Below are 16,723 nucleotides of genomic sequence, written 5' to 3'. Positions count from 1 at the left end.
TACGTACGTACATACATACATGAGCTGAGATGAGCAATTTTACGGTACGTTATTCAGGAGGTACCATGATATATTAAAAATTTAGTGTAAAATTTGGTACAGTACCTATAACTATTAAGATATATCAAATTTATAATATAAAATGTGGTATTTTATGATACCTACTTAATAACTGTAAAATTACTCTATATACATACATATACATACAGATACTGTAAGGATAGTATTTAGCTCATTTTATGTTTTTCAACTATGCCAAATAGTTGCGAAGACCAGATGTTCTCTAACGGCCTCATCTTTTCGCTTATACTTACGCTTATCAGCTAAAATTTCAAAATTTCAACTTTAAATTTGAAGTTGATTTTAAGGTTTTTTTATCATAGTTTATTTGCTTTTGGATCACTAATAACACATATATAAAAATTTTATTAAAAATTATTTTCGTTTGCAAATATTGCCGTTGGGGCTGTAATATTCTTTCTTAAATGATCGTCACCAGTAAATTAACAAAAGGCATCTCTATCGGAAACTCGATTGGGCTGGACCGTGGTTAGCTGGGTTAATTACTCTCCAAGTCTGGGCCCAATTAAGCAAGCCCAAAAGACAACATTGCAAAAAGCAGCAACTGCTGCACTTGCAGGATTATTGAACGACACATTGGAAAAATGATAGCTTCGTCCTTGATGCTTCGTCTTCTTTAATTTACTGAAGAAATTTTATGGTACTTGAGAGCTACTAAATTTTATGATTTAAATTTTGATATTTTTCGATAACTAAAATACTTAAGTGTATCAAAATTTACATTAGAAATTAATACCTCGAAGTATAACTTCCCACCGATCAGGAATTTTAAAAATCATCGTTTTACTATATATGCTCTATGTCCTCGTCGGCTCTGCTTCTTCACATGGAACTTTCTAGAAGTATGTATCTTAGCTTCCACTTCGACAATTCCTCCAAATACCTTTTGAGCTGTACTAGATATTGTTGCGATTTTGATTCAATGTGAGATAAAAGGTCCTAACAATCTCATAGTACTAATAAAATTAATGAAACTAATTAAATAATTTCCACCAATCCTATTCCAAAATTTACACGTGTTATCTCTCTCCGCCATGCACACCTTTTACCTTTTGGCGCAGAGAGTTTAGATAGGTTAAGTGTGTCTAACCATAATTTCTTCGAATTATTGATGTTTTAACATCGTAAATTACTTAAAGAGGATGAGAGTGTAAGTCGGAACGGTAACATGCACCGTTTGCTGAATAAATACTAGTACTAACTCTGTTCCATTGTAAGTTATTTTAGCTTAATTTGTACTAAATCAAACTTTTCTAACTTTAACTGAGTTTTATATGTGTTAGTAAATTACCCTGGCAATAATTGTTTTCAGCTTGGAACTATCGATACGTGCAACATCGACCCGCATGTGTATTCCTCCACAAAATTTTCTTTGAGCCAAATATATATTTCTCTCTCAGCGTCCACAATTAATGTTGACTATATCTAATATAGTACTCCTTCTGTTTCTAATTATTTGATACCGTTGACTTTTTAGTAAATGTTTAACTGTTCATCTTATTTAAAAAATTTTGTGAAATATGTAAAACTATATGTATACATATAAGTATATTTGATAATGAATTAAATGATAGGAAAATAATTAATAATTACTTTAATTTTTTGAATAAGATGAACGGTCAAACATATTTAAAAAAAATCAACGGCGCCAAATATTTAGAAAACAGAGGGAGTAATCTCCATATTCGGGGCTTGATAAATTAACCAGTACGTACAAACCCCATAAACTCAAAATTAAGGACAAATTAATTAACCAGCAAAAACCAGCTATATATGTACATGACCATCAGACCATGCATGTAACCACGAAGGACAGCTAAAGTGTAAATGCATACACGGTATATACACTAAGCAAATACGGCTGACAGTACAGCTTTATTTATTTATTCATCGGATTTATTCTCACCAGCATACGTACGTATATTATACGTACACATATACGATATACCATATGACACTACATGTCCATACATGCATAAACACGTAGCATAGCATACGATATGATTAATTAGTGAGTGTGATAATATAATTAATTAATTAATCAGTAGGGAGATTGGCCGACGAAGTTGCCCGGCGGCGAGTAGTTGCAGGTGATGAAGACGCCGAGGTCGCCGTCGCAGACGACGCGGGCGCAGCCGATCGCCGTCGAGTCGCGCCACACCACCTGCGTGTAGTGCCCGCACGAGCTCCCCTCCGGCGCCGAGCAGCTGTTGCTGCCGTGGTCGTACCACTGCTTCTCCGACACCCACGCCGACACGGCGCTCGCCGCCGTCCAGTCGCCGCCGGCGGAGCCCCAGAAGATGTTCTCGCCGTACTTCCCGCCGGAGTCCGAGTGCTCCAGCTTGCAGTCGCCCTGCCGCTGCGCCGCGTAGCTCTCCGCGTACGCCGCCACCGTGTCGTCCCAGCTCACCGGCCCCACCCCGACGTCGGCCCTCGCCGCGTTGTGCGGGTCCACGAAGTCCTGCGCCGAGTTCTGCGCCGTCGCCGCCATGGCCGCCGCCGCGAGCACCAGCAAGCAGCAGGATAACCTGCTCGACGAACTCGCCATTAATTGAAGCTAGCTACTATATATATATATATATACCTTAATTTGATATTATAACTTTGTTAGTAGACGAAGAGATGATGGAGATCGAGAGATCACTAGCTAGTATGGTTGTGTGATTAGATTTTGCTATACATATGCCATGTATTTATAGTGATGGAGCGATGACTTGTGCAAGCCATAATGGAATAGTAAACTGTTGCTGGTACAAGAATATCTGTATTTTTTCTCCAATGGGTTTGGCAGGAGCAGAGAATTTCCATGCACGCCATCGACAGGATTATATTGGATTAAAATGGCAATATATAATTAATTACTTACACTTGTCCATGGAGTATTGCAATGGGGGAATATATATATATATATAATTTGAAAAGTTGAAGAGGTTGCTTCATCGTTCATGTGGCTACGTGAGTGCATGAACAGAGCCAATATATAGCTTACCTAGCTTAGCTCCGGTTCAAGAAGATTAATTAATTAATTAAATAATTAATTAATTATCTCGTTAATAATCACGGGAGTTCGATCCGTGTTTGGATATGACGTACGTATATATTATGCGTGAATGACCAACCAAACTACAAGTTGATCGATCGATGCATCCATTGCCTGTGAGATAATAGTACATTAGGATCAGTTTGTGGAAGAATATACTAATGAAGATGGAGTAGCACTAGATGCTGATCCTGTGGAAGAAAACTCTCTGGCCGGTGGAGAAATTCAAACAAAGGTAACTATATCATTTTGACACGCATATTGTCTGGATTATTTTAGAATAATCTATGTATATAGATGATATAATCTTGTCCTACGTGTTGTTAATATTTTGATTGAGGTTATCGATCCTTGCCAATTTGGACTTGCTTAATTGGATTTGTGATTATATTATTATTATATATAATTGATTAAAGTAATTAGTATGCATCGATCGCTGAGATGACGACTAACATTACCTGCACAAAAGCTTTCACGACACGTACGACTAGTATTACGTAGCTTTCGCAGCCGGCTCTTTTTTTAATTTAATGAACTAACCCAACGTTAAATGTTTAATACTGGATGAAGGGAGTATATACGTACGTATAAATATAGCTACAGAATCAATCAATTGAGAGTATATTACTTTACCCACTGGATTATAATCCTCTCATGTTGTCCACACAATTACACACACACGGGTTTAATTTAATTCCAATTATAATTAATTAATATAATATAACTCTAGTAATGAGTCAAGAATAATTTACCATCGGTCTCCAAGAAGGTTCACGTGATATACACGTGTGTACGACGCGCCTTTCAACTAAAGGAAAATTAAGTTTCCCTAGCTTTAATTTGGAGTCAACTACCGGGTCAATAATACATCAAGAATTCAAGACACATGCGTATATATATGCGTCGTAACGAACGCTACTAGGTATTGTACGTACGTAGTACATGTACAGTACATTGGAAATAATCAACGGTAGAGCAGAGCACAACAAATTGGCCGAACTTATTATTCCACACATACGTACAATATTTTTTTTCCAGAGGCACCAGAGACTATTAAGAATAGCTACTTGGAATTATTTACCAGATATTTTTATAATTAAGAGAGGCGGCTAATTCAGCAGTCAACCGTAATTAGTGGAGTTTGCAATAGTAAACACGAACTGTACTATAAGAGAGACCACTAGTTCAACAGTCTCGGCTGATAAGTCGGCATGAGTGCTGATCAATTTAACGTAGAAAAAAAGAACTCACGCGTCCATATATTATATGTATCGCTATGCATAGTTCTTAAGCTGAAACATATACGACTACACATACACGCATAGGTTAACGGATGCATGCACAAAAGTATATACACGTACTCGATGGTATGATATGCCTCATGTCCTAACACATATTTTTTTTTATTCTATCGAGTACGTTGTGATTTCTAGCGTTTGTTAATTAATTAAGTAATAATCCATTTTTCTCATATTGTATGATGAGGACATTCTCTACTATTACCCGCTGGCAGAGACGCTAAAGTCGGGCGGCGACCGTGTGAGCCTCTGAATAATCCCACCTTACTTAGCTTGGGAGGAGGAAGCCACCTTAAAAAGGAGAGCCACTCTTACCCTATTGGACTAGTCTTTTAGGGAGATTGGGCCTTAAAAGGGAGAGCCACCCTTCCCCTATTGGACACCCTTTCCCTATTGGACTAGTTTTTTAGGGAGATTGGGCCTTTCCTTGAGTGGGTGTGGCTAAAAACTGTTGGGTCCGGGCAACCTTAATTTGTTAGGCCTCGGCCAACCCCACCTAGGCCGAATTGTTATCATTGTAAAATTTTTTATTTGAGAAACATAGTAAAAACACAAGCGCTCATGACACGTACACTCACCTTACCTTCCTACCCATATGAGCATCTTCAAAAGACTGGGTTGATATATTTTAAAATTGAATAATTAGCATTAAATACAAACTTAAATCCGGGTGGGCAACTGGTTTTCACCACAAAGAATTTAACTAGTTAAACTACGCTCACTTCGCTTATAAGTTATTTTTATATTTTTTCTAAGTTGAACTTATCTAATCTTAGCCAACTGAGTTTTAAAAAATAAATAAACATATGTAACATTAAATTAGTTTTGTTGAATAAAAAGTTATATCACATTAATAGTCCATTTAATTGGCGTATTTTTCATGTAAATTTAAATAGGAGTAAGTTTTACTTGCCATACAAAATGGAGACAGTAGAAGTAATAAAGCTGATATGGAACAAGCTACTCCATCGATTATATCGTGTACCAACGGAAAATCGTTGACGGCAGGCGATCGAACTACTTGAATGTTTACGTGTGATCTGCCACGTCATGATCGATATATGATCTTACGTAATGCAAGTGTGTAGACACGCGTAAGCACGCGTACGTGTACACGTTAACAATTTAATTAATTTCTGTTTTGCGAGGGTGTGGGTAGGTTTCACGTACACGTTAGCATTATTTATGTCTTGCTCTTTTTGGTGATTAATTTGTGCCTTTTAATTAAGCTAGCTATAGTAAATGCAATCAACTCAAGGAAGTGGTCAAGAGAAATATGCATGTACTAGATAGGAAAGGATACAGGACATTACAGGTTAATTAATTAATTTGATCGATTAACTAAAGTACGCAAATTATATTCGAATATTTCATGCTCGTACGTTCGTCTGTTTTATACCAGCTGGCTTGGTAGCATTTTGTTGATATGGGATGCCTGTTAGCGGCCCAATTCAAACTTACCTGTGAGAGCCCAACTCAAGGTTCGAGAAGACGACAAGGCCCAACTAATTAGATGTTGGGCAAGTCCATACGGTGCATATCGATCACTCTGGAGAACACCCAGCCGCAACCAAAAAAGGATCTATTCATGTTTTTTTTCAGTCAGGCCTGAAAGCAACGACAGAAATAATTTCTGACAGGGTTTAATCGCATTTCCCTGTAGGTTTTCAGTTATAGGACAGATCCTGATTCGTATTTAATAGCCACGTCTATCATAGTATCACGTTACATACACTACTACAGATATGTTTTTTCCATACGGCTGAGAACCATCTTTCCATGCGGTAAATCGTCTGTAAAAATCACCCTTTTTGCATGCGGCCGGCGCAACCGCATGTGAAAATCCTATTTTCGCATGCGGTTGCTTATACCGGCCGCATGCGAAAATAAATTAAGCAAACAAAAAAAATCGAAAAAACCCTAAACCAAACCCTAGCCCGCCACCGGAGCGCCGCATCCACGCCGCACGCCGTCGCCGGCGGCGGATCCATCGCTCCCGCCACCCCCCGCCGTCGCCGGCGCCGGATCCGTCAGCGGCGGCACCGGATCCGTCACCCCCACCGCTCGGCGTCGTCATCGGCGGCAGATCCGTCGCCCCCGTCGCCTAGCGTCGTCGCCGGCGGCGGATCCATCGCCCCCGCCACCCATCATCGTCGCCGGTGCCGGATCCGTCGGCGGCGGCATCGGATCTGTCGCCCCCGCCGCGGCCGTCGTCGTTGTCGGCCGCCGAGCCGAGGTTGCCAAGCCACCGCCGCGACCCCGCTGCGAGCCCGCCGCCGCCATAGCCGCTCCCGCCGCCCACCGTCGCTGCTCCCACCGCGGCCGTCGTCGTCGGCGGTGGATCCGTCGCCCCCGCCACCCATCGTCGTCACCGGTGCTGGATCCGTCGGCGGCGGCATCGGATCCGTCGCCCCCGCCGCGGCCGTCGTCGTTGTCGGCCGCCGAGCTGCCGCCGCCGCCGTAGCCGCTCCCGCCGCCCGCCGTCGCCGCTCCCACCGCGGCCGTCGTCGTTGTCGGCCGCCGAGCCGAGGAAGCCGAGCCGCCGCCGCCCGTCTCCCGCTGCTCGACGCCGCCTACCGCCCGCTGCTCGGCGCCCCCTCGTTGGCCACGCGCAAAGGAGAGAAAGAGAGAGGGGAAGAGAAAGAGAGTGAGAGAGGAAGAGAAAGAAAAAGAGAGGGGTGAGGATATCAGAGAGAGGAGACAGAGAGAGAGAGGAGAGGAGGGGAGATGAAAATTTTTGAAGTGGTGAGGAGGGAAAAAACTGAAAAAACTATTGATATTTTTGCATGTGGACCACTTAAGGAGCCGCATGCAAAAATCTCCTTAAGTGGTCTGCATGTAAAAATAATCATTAAAAAATTAATTAAAAATGTGAGAACTTCGAATCAAATTTTATGGTCTTAAATAAACTCATATGAAAAAGTTGCCAAAAATAAAGTTGTAGAAGTCGTTGAGATCTACCAATTTTCTTTTGGTCATTTCTCCATCCGAGTTTGATTGAACTATATAAAATTTGAATTTTAAAATATAAGAAATTCAAATAGTTTTTTAGGTAGTAAATGATTTCAAATGGAAAAGTTATCAAAAACAAAGTTGTATAACTTATCAAGATCTACAACTTTTATATTGGTCATTTTTCTATATGACTTTGTTTGAACAGTCTGAATTTGAATTTCAAATTATAACAACTTCAAACAACATTTTCAGATACTAAATGATTTCAACTGAAAAAGTCGTCAATAACAAATTGGTGTAACTCATTAATATCTATAACTTTTATTTTGGTCATTTATTCATCCGACAAAATGATTTGTAAGATTATTCACAGAATGTACATATCTATTATATAGTTTTATAAACTATAAGAGAGAGATGTAAATTTTGTGAAAATGTTAGTATCACTTTGTCAAATGAAGAAATGACCAAAATAGAAATTATAGATCTTGATGAGTTATACAACTTTGTTGTTGTTGACTTTTTCAGCTGAAATCGTTTATTGTTTCATAATATTATTTGAAGATTTGAAATTTAAATTTTAAATTGATAAAACAAAGTCACAAGAAAAAATGGCCTAAATAATAACAGTAAGAACACAATAACATGATAGAGCATGATTTTAGAAACATTTAGGAAAAAGAATCATCCAATTTGGAGTTCGTATGAGTGAGATACACTAGTTTCAAATTTTCAAATTTTTCAAATTTTATTTTCGCATGCGGGTGCTTAAGTGAGCCGCATGGAAAAAAATCGATTTTTCCATGCAGGCGCTTAAGTGAGCCGCATGCAAAAATGGCATCATTTTTGCATGCGGACCTCTTAAGAGACCCGTATGGGAAAATCGATTTTTCCATACGGGCTTCTTAAGGAGCCGTTTGCGAAAATGCCGCGCGATTTTTGCAGGCGCCACTAGTTATGGTCCGTTTGCAAAAATCATGGGGTCTCGTACAGAAAAATCACTTTTGTAGTAGTGATACAAGAGATTCTTCCTCTCTCGAAAAAAAACCCTAGCAGCCGCCTCCACCTTCCTCGAGGCCACTGGAGCGGACCGCGGAAGCGCTTGTCTGCTAGGTCAACGGCGGTGGTACGTGGTGTCTTCTCCTTCATTTCATTCGTGGAGACGGTGTCGGCATAAGTGGCTTGTATGGATCTGACAGGTAGAGCACTGGTGGTGGATGCGAACGATGGAGGTGACCGGAGGCTCGCTAGTCGGGTGGCGCGGAAGTTGGACGGGGAGTAGCTGCGTTGGACTTAGCGACAGCCGCGTAGTGGCGGAAGCTACCCGCGCAGATGCGGCGGTGGGCAATGCCCAACAACAAGGTCATGACGGCCGCAAGCTAGCCGGCATAGTGGCAACTGTGGGCAGCGCCTGGCGATGACATGGGTACCATAGAGGAGGAAGATCCAACGGTGGTGTTGGTTTGGTGGCTAGCTAGCTTTACGGCGTGTTAGGAGTGACATTCGGCGCGCAGCTGCAGCGCCAGGGAAGTGGAGGAAGTAGGTGGTGGAGATAAGTGGTGAAGACGACATGTGACGCCCCGACATTCGTTAGCTATAAACACAGCTAACTTACATCAGGGTGTTATGCATTACCTATGATATAGTACCAGTCCCAGGATACACTAGCTGGTACACACAGAATAAATGTGGGATCAAAGTAAACTATTTTATTACATCACTGAGTAGTAGTCCTTACAAACGTTGCCATCATGGACAGGCCCACAGATGAGCAACACAACATTACAGAGAACCACAAAATCGACGGCGCAGAAGCGAACAGCGCGGAGAACTAAACGACTAAGCGACTACGCACTAGGCAAAGAACTTAGGCAACTAACTTATTCCACAGGCAAGGCTTGGGGCTAGGCACAAAACATCTAAAAGTCTTCATACTCGGCTTACTCCTGGAAATACTCCTTGGTGGTCGAGTCGGCGTCTTCGTCTTCAAACTCTATAGATTATTATAAGGGGTAAGGGTGAGTACTTAACGTACTCAGCAAGCCGGGGAAAAGGATGACATGTCGGTTTAACACGGAGGCTACGGTTTTATTTGCGAAAGCTACCTTTTTGGCAAAGTGATTTATTTCACAAAACTCCTAGTGAGTGAGTCAAGTTTTAGTTGTCGGGAGGTGGCTCACGCCTCGACCCATTCCATAAGTTGCTTTGCAACAACTTGTCACGATTAACGAACAAAAAATATTTTGTCTCCTCTATTAGTTCCTTTTCACTTTCACAACAACACTAATCCACACAAATCTCCTGGTTATCCCAGCACATCAACGCCATCATGGCCCTAACAACACCTCGGTGTCGGACGACACCCCAGGTCACACAGACCCGTTCCTAACCACAAAGGTTAGCCGTCTGCCACACAGGCGGACTCTGGTAACGTTCCCTTTTCAGTAACCACTTTTCCACAAACCATTGTCAAACAAATCTATGCTATGAGAAACACCTTACACTCGCCCTTGACCATGAGCATGGCTGTTCGAACAGTTCATTAATCTCTGCAGAGGTTGCACGCTTTACCCACACGACACGAAACTTACACCGGTACTGGCCGGTACCGGAAGTTCGTGATAAGGCCTTTTCAAAGCTAACCCATGAAAATCGCATGCCACCTAGTTGGGCTAAGATCCATAGCCGAGTATCAGACAATGACAGCCGTCATTCACTCAGGAAATACCAAGGATGCCTCCCACTCCTACTGGTACCACGCCACAATAGAGGCAAAAAGACACCCATGATAGGCAAAAATGTGTAACACTTCGTCTCCTCATCCTCGGCATTCCAAAACCATTGGCACACCAACTCCCATGTGAAAACAAATTACTTAGCCACAGGCATCCCATAAATACCCGTGTGGTCGCACTGTAACGTGTTCGGATGGATTTCCCAAAGGAATCGGGCCTTAACGATAATACGTAGCCAAACCACAAAGGCATGACTCCGCATCATCACCACTTTCACAACACATTTTATTTCACAACTCCTCGGTACAACGTACCGGATTTTTAAACATGTAATTTGGAATAACCCAAGTTTTCCACACGGCAACAACGTAAGCATGGCTAAGCGAAACTACCTTGGTAATCGTATAATGATACCGGCGCAAATATTTGTGGAGCTATCAAAGGTATGGAAACATCAACCTATGAAATATAAGTGCGACTACTAGGTTGATCCGTCGGTTGTATAAACAATCCGAGGCCTAACATGTTAATTGTGTATACTAGCAATGCATTTTTGCAAACAACATATCATTGCAAATATAGGGGCAATGTGATCAAAGAGGCTTGCCTTGCACAGGGTTGGGGTTTTCTCCTTCGAAAGCGGCGTCCGGAGCTTCCTCGAACTCGGGCTCTTAACGCGAAAACAAAGCTAATAAACAAAAGGCAATAAAACAAGCTCAAACCAGAGAAAAAATAGTGCCACTGTATAGATCTCAATTTTAGAGAAATTTAGGAAATTGAACGGGGTCAATCGGACTTACGGTTGATTTTCTACGGATTTTCAAAGGATAGAAGCATTTTCTGGAATTTATTTATTGGACGGCAAGGGAATATTCCGTTGGAATATTCCGCTAGACTAACAGCAAAGGGAGGGGGCACACCTGTCAGCGGTTGACTGGAGGGGGAAAGGCATGGGCCCGGCTTGTCAGTGGCAAGATGGAGGAAAAGGGGCGTGGGACCCGGTTGTCAGCGGCTGAGGAGGTTGTCTTCCTCCTCCACGCGCTGCTCTATCCCAGTCCCAGGCAGCGATGTGCCACGGCGGCGAGGCTCTGCTCGGCAGCCGACGGCCGGGGAGGCGGCGGCGACTTCGGGCGGAGCTCCGGCAAGGCACCGCCGGCGACGGCGGCGCTAGAAGGCGCGGCACAGCAGCTATAGACAGCGACACAGAGAGGAGAACGAGCGAAAGTGAGAGAGGAGAGAGAGGTGGAGATGGTGATGGTGTGGGGAGAAGGAGCTCGGGCTGCTTCCCATTTATAGGCGGGCGACGCGGTGTCGATCTGGCAGTCTAGGCGCGGAGCTCCGGGCGTAGACGGCTAGCAACTAGGGCGGGATTCCTGGGAGGACGGGACGGCGATGCGACGACATTGCGTCATGCACCGGTGGCGACGGGATGTGAAGCGACGCACAAGACAGACGATGGACGGCGATGGTGATGGCGCGACGCGATGCGAAGAGACGTGCGGAGAGCGAGTTTGGCGACGGGATAAGGATGACGCACGGCCGACGGCGGCTATGGCCGGAAATTGGGCGGTAGGGTTCTCAGATCGATGCGATGCGAGCGACGTCACACGGCGGTGGCGATGGAACGCGAGAGTGAGGGAGAGACGCGGCTCGGCGACTTCTCGGAAGGAGACAATCGACAAGACGACGAGGCGACGGCGAGGAGACGCGCGTCCGCGGATGTGAGGCGGCGACGCGATGGCCAAGGTGACGGCGCGAGGCGACGGGAGCGGCGTCATGCGGCGGTGGCGACAAGACGCGAGAGAAAGAGAGAGAGACACAGCTCGGAGGCTAAGATCCTTCCTCACGAAGCAACGAGAACGGATAAGGGAGATGATCGGATAAGAGAATGACTCGGCCTAGGGTTAGGGATGACGACGAGTGAGGTGGCGGCCATTATCCGTCGGGGTCGATGCGACGGGCGACGGGATAGATGGAGTGGACGGCGACGGGACGGGGTGACGCGAGGCGACGTGGCTCCGTGTCTCCCGGAGAGAAACCGGAGCGAGGTCGGGCTTGGCGCGACGCGCCAAAGGTTTGGTGCCGGGGAGGTGTGGCGCGGGTGTTGGCGCGAGGCGTGGTGCACGGGGAGGCGTCTCGGTGCAAAGCGGCTCGGTCACGATGGTGGAACGGTGCGGCGACTCGGTGAGACATTTCGTCGAACACCCTGCGTGCACTTGAGCTGGCTGTCCTGAGGAAGGGGATGATGAATAGCAGTGGGCTGGGCTGGGCCGGCCTGCTTAGGGAAAGAGAGAAGAGAGGAGGGGTGGAGGGCAGTTGGGCCTGGGAGAGAAAAGAGAGGAAGAGGCCCAATTCGAACAGTGCTGTTTCACAATTTCTCAAGGATTTTGGAATTGAATTTTGAGGAGATATTTGAGAGGTATTTGAATTTGAATTTGCCCTAGGGTTTCATGGAAATTTGAAGGAAATTATAAGAGACGATTTGAGATCCAAATTGGCACAAAAACATTTAAGAACCAAATTAACTCCAATTTTTAAATGACAAATTTTTAAATAAAAGCACATAAAATATGGGTGCTACACGACATGGTGACGATGGTTCACCGATGAGATTGTCTGTGTTGGCAGCACATTGGAGGTCGTGCTATGCGATGACGGTGTGGCGGCAAAGGCTCTCTGGGGGAAATAAACTATGGCAGCTCAACAAAGGTTGTGGTTTGTGGCCACAACGGCATGGTGGCAACGGCTCTTCCATGAGATAAGCTTTAGTGGCTCAGCGGATGTGAGGCAATATGGTAACTATGGTAGGGTGGTGGTGAGCTCGTTCACATTGCGGGGACAATGGATGTCATGTTATTTTACATCGATGGCGGAGTAGTGTCAACTTTTGGTGAGATAAACGATGGCAACTCGGTGAACGTTGGGCTCTCTTACGATGATGGAATGGCCATGACGGACTCGTTTGTGTAGTGGTGGGCATAGGTTGCTCGAGCAACGTGAGGCTGGTACGTGGTAACGATAAGGCAGTTGGGCGGACTAGTTCTGTCCTCTTCCTTGCTAATGATGAAACGAAGGAGTTGTTGTGGTGGTTGTATATATGGCGGTGGGAGGGCGGGCTAGCTCCCGCTTTTCCCTGTTTAATAGCATGAAGGAAAAGCTTCAAGCTTAGTCTTCTTTTCTTTTTGGTTGTTTTTTTTCTTTAATCTTAACTTTAAGATTTAGTGTATATGCACTTGTGTAACATTTGGCTGCGTATCAACGTATGTTCACTTTTAGATATAGAGTCCCGATTTCTTTCCATTACTTTTAGAAAAAAAAATCACTGTACGTACAAGTTAAACCCCCAAAGGCAAATCTGACATGCTTTTCTCACTGGCACATGTACATACATACATACATACATACATAACCATATACTACCCCGATCTTTTTTATTTGACATAGAGGGATGTAGGTAGTATATATACTAAATGCTACGGGTGACGAACGAGGGTACTATATATGCATGTGAAGTACTGTAAAATAAAACGAAGGATTACATTACATAGGAGTATATACGATAGTCCTGCGTGCAGCTGCGTCCTGCGTTGTGGACAGTCGTTAGTAGGGGGATTGGCCAATGTAGTTGCCCGGCGGCGAGTAGTTGCAGGTGATGAACACGCCGAGGCTGCCGTTGCACACGACGCGGGCGCATCCGATCGCCGTCGAGCTGCGCCACACCACCTGCGTGTAGTGCCCGCACGACTGCCCCGACGGCGCCGAGCAGCTGTTGCTGGTGTGGTTGTACCACTGCTTCTCCGACACCCACGCCGACACGGCGCTCGCCGCCGTCCAGTTTCCGCCGGCGGAGCCCCAGAAGAGGTTCTCGCCGTACCTCCCGCCGGAGTCCGAGTGGACCAGCTTGCAGTCGCCCTGCCGCTGCGCCGCGTAGCTCTGCGCGTACGCCGCCACCGTGTCGTTCCACGCCGCCGCCGCCGCGCTGACGTTGGCCCTCGCCGCGTTGTGCGGGCTCACGAAGTCCTGCGGCGAGTTCTGCGCCATGGACGGCGCCGCCGCCAGCGCAAGAACTGCAGCGAGTGACAGCCACGCTACTGGGCTTCTTGATGATGACCACGCCATTAGTGCTAGCTAATTAAGCTCTTGGACACAAGGTAGATTAAGAGATCGAGAGAGAGATGATCACTGTGGCTATATATGCCTGGTATTTATAGTGTTGGATCGATGATTTTTTTTTTGGAAAAAGAGGGATCGATGATTAATTATTCTGCAAGTTACAATTCTGTACTAGTATAAACTGAAGAAATGTTCAGAGAAGGTAATTTTTTTTCCAATAGGGTTGGCCGGCTGGTGGGGCAAGAATTGGCAAGCACGCGATTGACAGGATTAATGGATGAACTTGGCAACAATTACTTAGACTTGTTCATGGAGTAGCAACTGCAAAAGGCACATATATATCTATTTTGGAAAGTTTTAAGTTACTTCATATCGTTCGTTCATGCATGTGGCTATGTGCATGCACATAGGCACATAGCTTAATTAATAGTACTATATACCTGGCCTTCCAGAAGATTAATTAGCTCGTTCATTATTCTCAGGGGAATTCATCATTCTCTGTTCGGATTTGACGTATGGATCGACCTACCGTGAATGGCCGGGCCGACCAAAAAATGCAACAAAGTTGATCAATGCATCGATCAGTTTTGTGGAAGATGCAAGCTAGCTAGAGATGCTGTGAAAGAAGCTGCTGGCCGGTGCATAAATCAAATAATTAATATAGGTAACTATATATAGTTTACTCTTGCATGCATTCATAGATGAGGGACTGTTTTTTTCAGTTGCTTAATTTGATTTCATTTAATTAATTATGATATACATATCGCCGACACTAATGTCAGTCTATGATATAATATTTCTAACTGTGCTTGCGCGCACGAATAAGGCCAAGTCGGTCATGTATCAAACAGATTAGATTGGTTTTCTTCGGGATCGATTCCATCTTCCCTATGGTAAAAATATACTGCCGCTGCTAGGGTTTGGAGAAAGGCGAGATCTGTTGAAGATCCTCACATCTATTTGTGTGAAGAACACGGGTGGATTGAATTCTGCTATTGATTGCAGTTACTATAAATTCTCGATATTTGTTATTAGTTGTTATTTGGTACCGTGAAACATCGGGACAAAATCCAGTCACCGTAGCCGTGTCCTCATCACGAGCTGCTAATAGTCGGGCCCGCGCCTATTTCCTCCATCATTCGCCGACAGGTAGGCCCGTCCTTGGGCTGTCCGCGTTAGTGGAATATTCCAATGGAATATACTCTCGCCGTTTAATAAATAAATTATAGAGAAATCATTTAATCTTTGGAAATTCGTAGAAATTCAACCGTAACTCTGTTTGACCCCGTTCAACTTCCCAAATTTTTCTAAAATTGAGATCTACATGGTGGCACTGTTGTTTCTGCGATTTAAGCTTGTTTTATTGCCTTTTGTTGATTAGTTTTACTTTTTCACCGCGTATAGAACCTGAGTACGAGGAAGCTCCGGACGCCGCCTTCGAGGAAGAAGACCCACATCTTGTGCAAGGCAAGCCTCTTTGATCACATTGCCTCTATATTATAAATTTATTATAACATAAAATTAGTTGTTGGAATTTTAATAGTTAGACCAAATCTTATCATAAAAAAACATATTTTTTTACCAGAAGGAGTATATATACACCGAGATTGTAACATGCTAATAGCCTCATTTAGTTTCTAGATAGGGAAAATTCAAATAACACTACAAGTCACAGGTCTTTCAAATATTCTACTGTAATTTAATTTCGTGCAAAATTCTCCCCATAAGTCCATTCTCTCTTTCAACATAACACCTCAGTCTAGTATTAACGAATTTTTCTGATCACGCTCAACGATTTCTCACATCTTGTGGATCTCCAGCTTGGTGAGCGAAGTTGCTCCCTATGTCTTTCCTTATTGGATATGAGATTTGATACACCTTTTCTATAGTATGCGAATGCCGTCATGTTTTACCGCCGTACCTTTCATGGAATTAAAGCGTGCAAAATGGAATGTTGGAAGGATGCCGAGGTATACACCTTTGATGGCAAGAGGCAACTTTCAGGCATCATGGTGGAGGCCCATGGGGCACGATAAATCGTGGAAAATTGGATAAAGATGGAAATCTGGAAGTGAAAATGAACTTGTGAGAAGTGTTTTGTACGGAACTCGGTTGTAGGAAGGAGTATGGAAAGACTATTGACTTGAAGGGGGATATTTGGATTTTCTCCTCTTCTATTCCTAGTTAATACTAAAGCTAATTTATACTTTCCTGTTTTCGCTATACCAACTAAGAGTTTGTTTTTTTTTCTCTAGGTGTAGATCTCATTTAGACTTGCATATTCATCTATCTTGCCAAAATTTATTAATTTTTATACAAATATTTAAACCACATGTATGTAGGCGCCGCACAAAAATACTTTCCGCAAAGATGAAAAAGTGAATCAACTGCAGGCACAAATTAACTTGACTGGTTTCAAAAGTCCAAGTGGATCGAGCAGAAAACCCAATTATATGCTAATTAAATGGGTTGACCTGTAGATTTCCCACTTAATTAGCTTA

The 16,723-nt window shown here is 43.9% G+C and overlaps 2 protein-coding genes and 1 long non-coding RNA gene across 3 annotated transcripts; all 3 read right to left on the bottom strand.

Annotated features, from left to right (window-relative positions):
* Positions 1 to 1,924: 1,924 nt before the first annotated feature.
* LOC4342317 (pathogenesis-related protein PRB1-3) lies at positions 1,925 to 2,828 on the bottom strand. The gene has a single exon (XM_015789648.3). It carries the CDS (start codon positions 2,627 to 2,629, stop codon positions 2,123 to 2,125), a length of 507 nt encoding a protein of 168 aa, XP_015645134.1. The 5' UTR covers positions 2,630 to 2,828; the 3' UTR covers positions 1,925 to 2,122.
* Positions 2,829 to 9,063: 6,235 nt separating this feature from the next.
* On the bottom strand, positions 9,064 to 11,875 carry LOC136357319 (uncharacterized). Its single transcript, XR_010742562.1, has 3 exons — positions 11,030 to 11,875; positions 10,717 to 10,797; positions 9,064 to 9,367 (listed from the first exon to the last, which is right to left on the bottom strand). It is a non-coding gene; the product is annotated as an uncharacterized lncRNA (long non-coding RNA).
* A 1,569-nt stretch (positions 11,876 to 13,444) lies between these two features.
* On the bottom strand, positions 13,445 to 14,280 carry LOC4342316 (pathogenesis-related protein PRB1-2). Its single transcript, XM_015790663.3, has one exon. The coding sequence runs from the start codon at positions 14,226 to 14,228 to the stop codon at positions 13,710 to 13,712; it is 519 nt and encodes a 172-aa protein (XP_015646149.1). The 5' UTR covers positions 14,229 to 14,280; the 3' UTR covers positions 13,445 to 13,709.
* Positions 14,281 to 16,723: the final 2,443 nt, after the last annotated feature.

This window comes from Oryza sativa, chromosome 7 (genome assembly GCF_034140825.1).
Source record: "Oryza sativa Japonica Group chromosome 7, ASM3414082v1".
NCBI lineage: Eukaryota > Viridiplantae > Streptophyta > Magnoliopsida > Poales > Poaceae > Oryza > Oryza sativa.
This window is presented reverse-complemented; position numbering and strand designations above follow the sequence as displayed.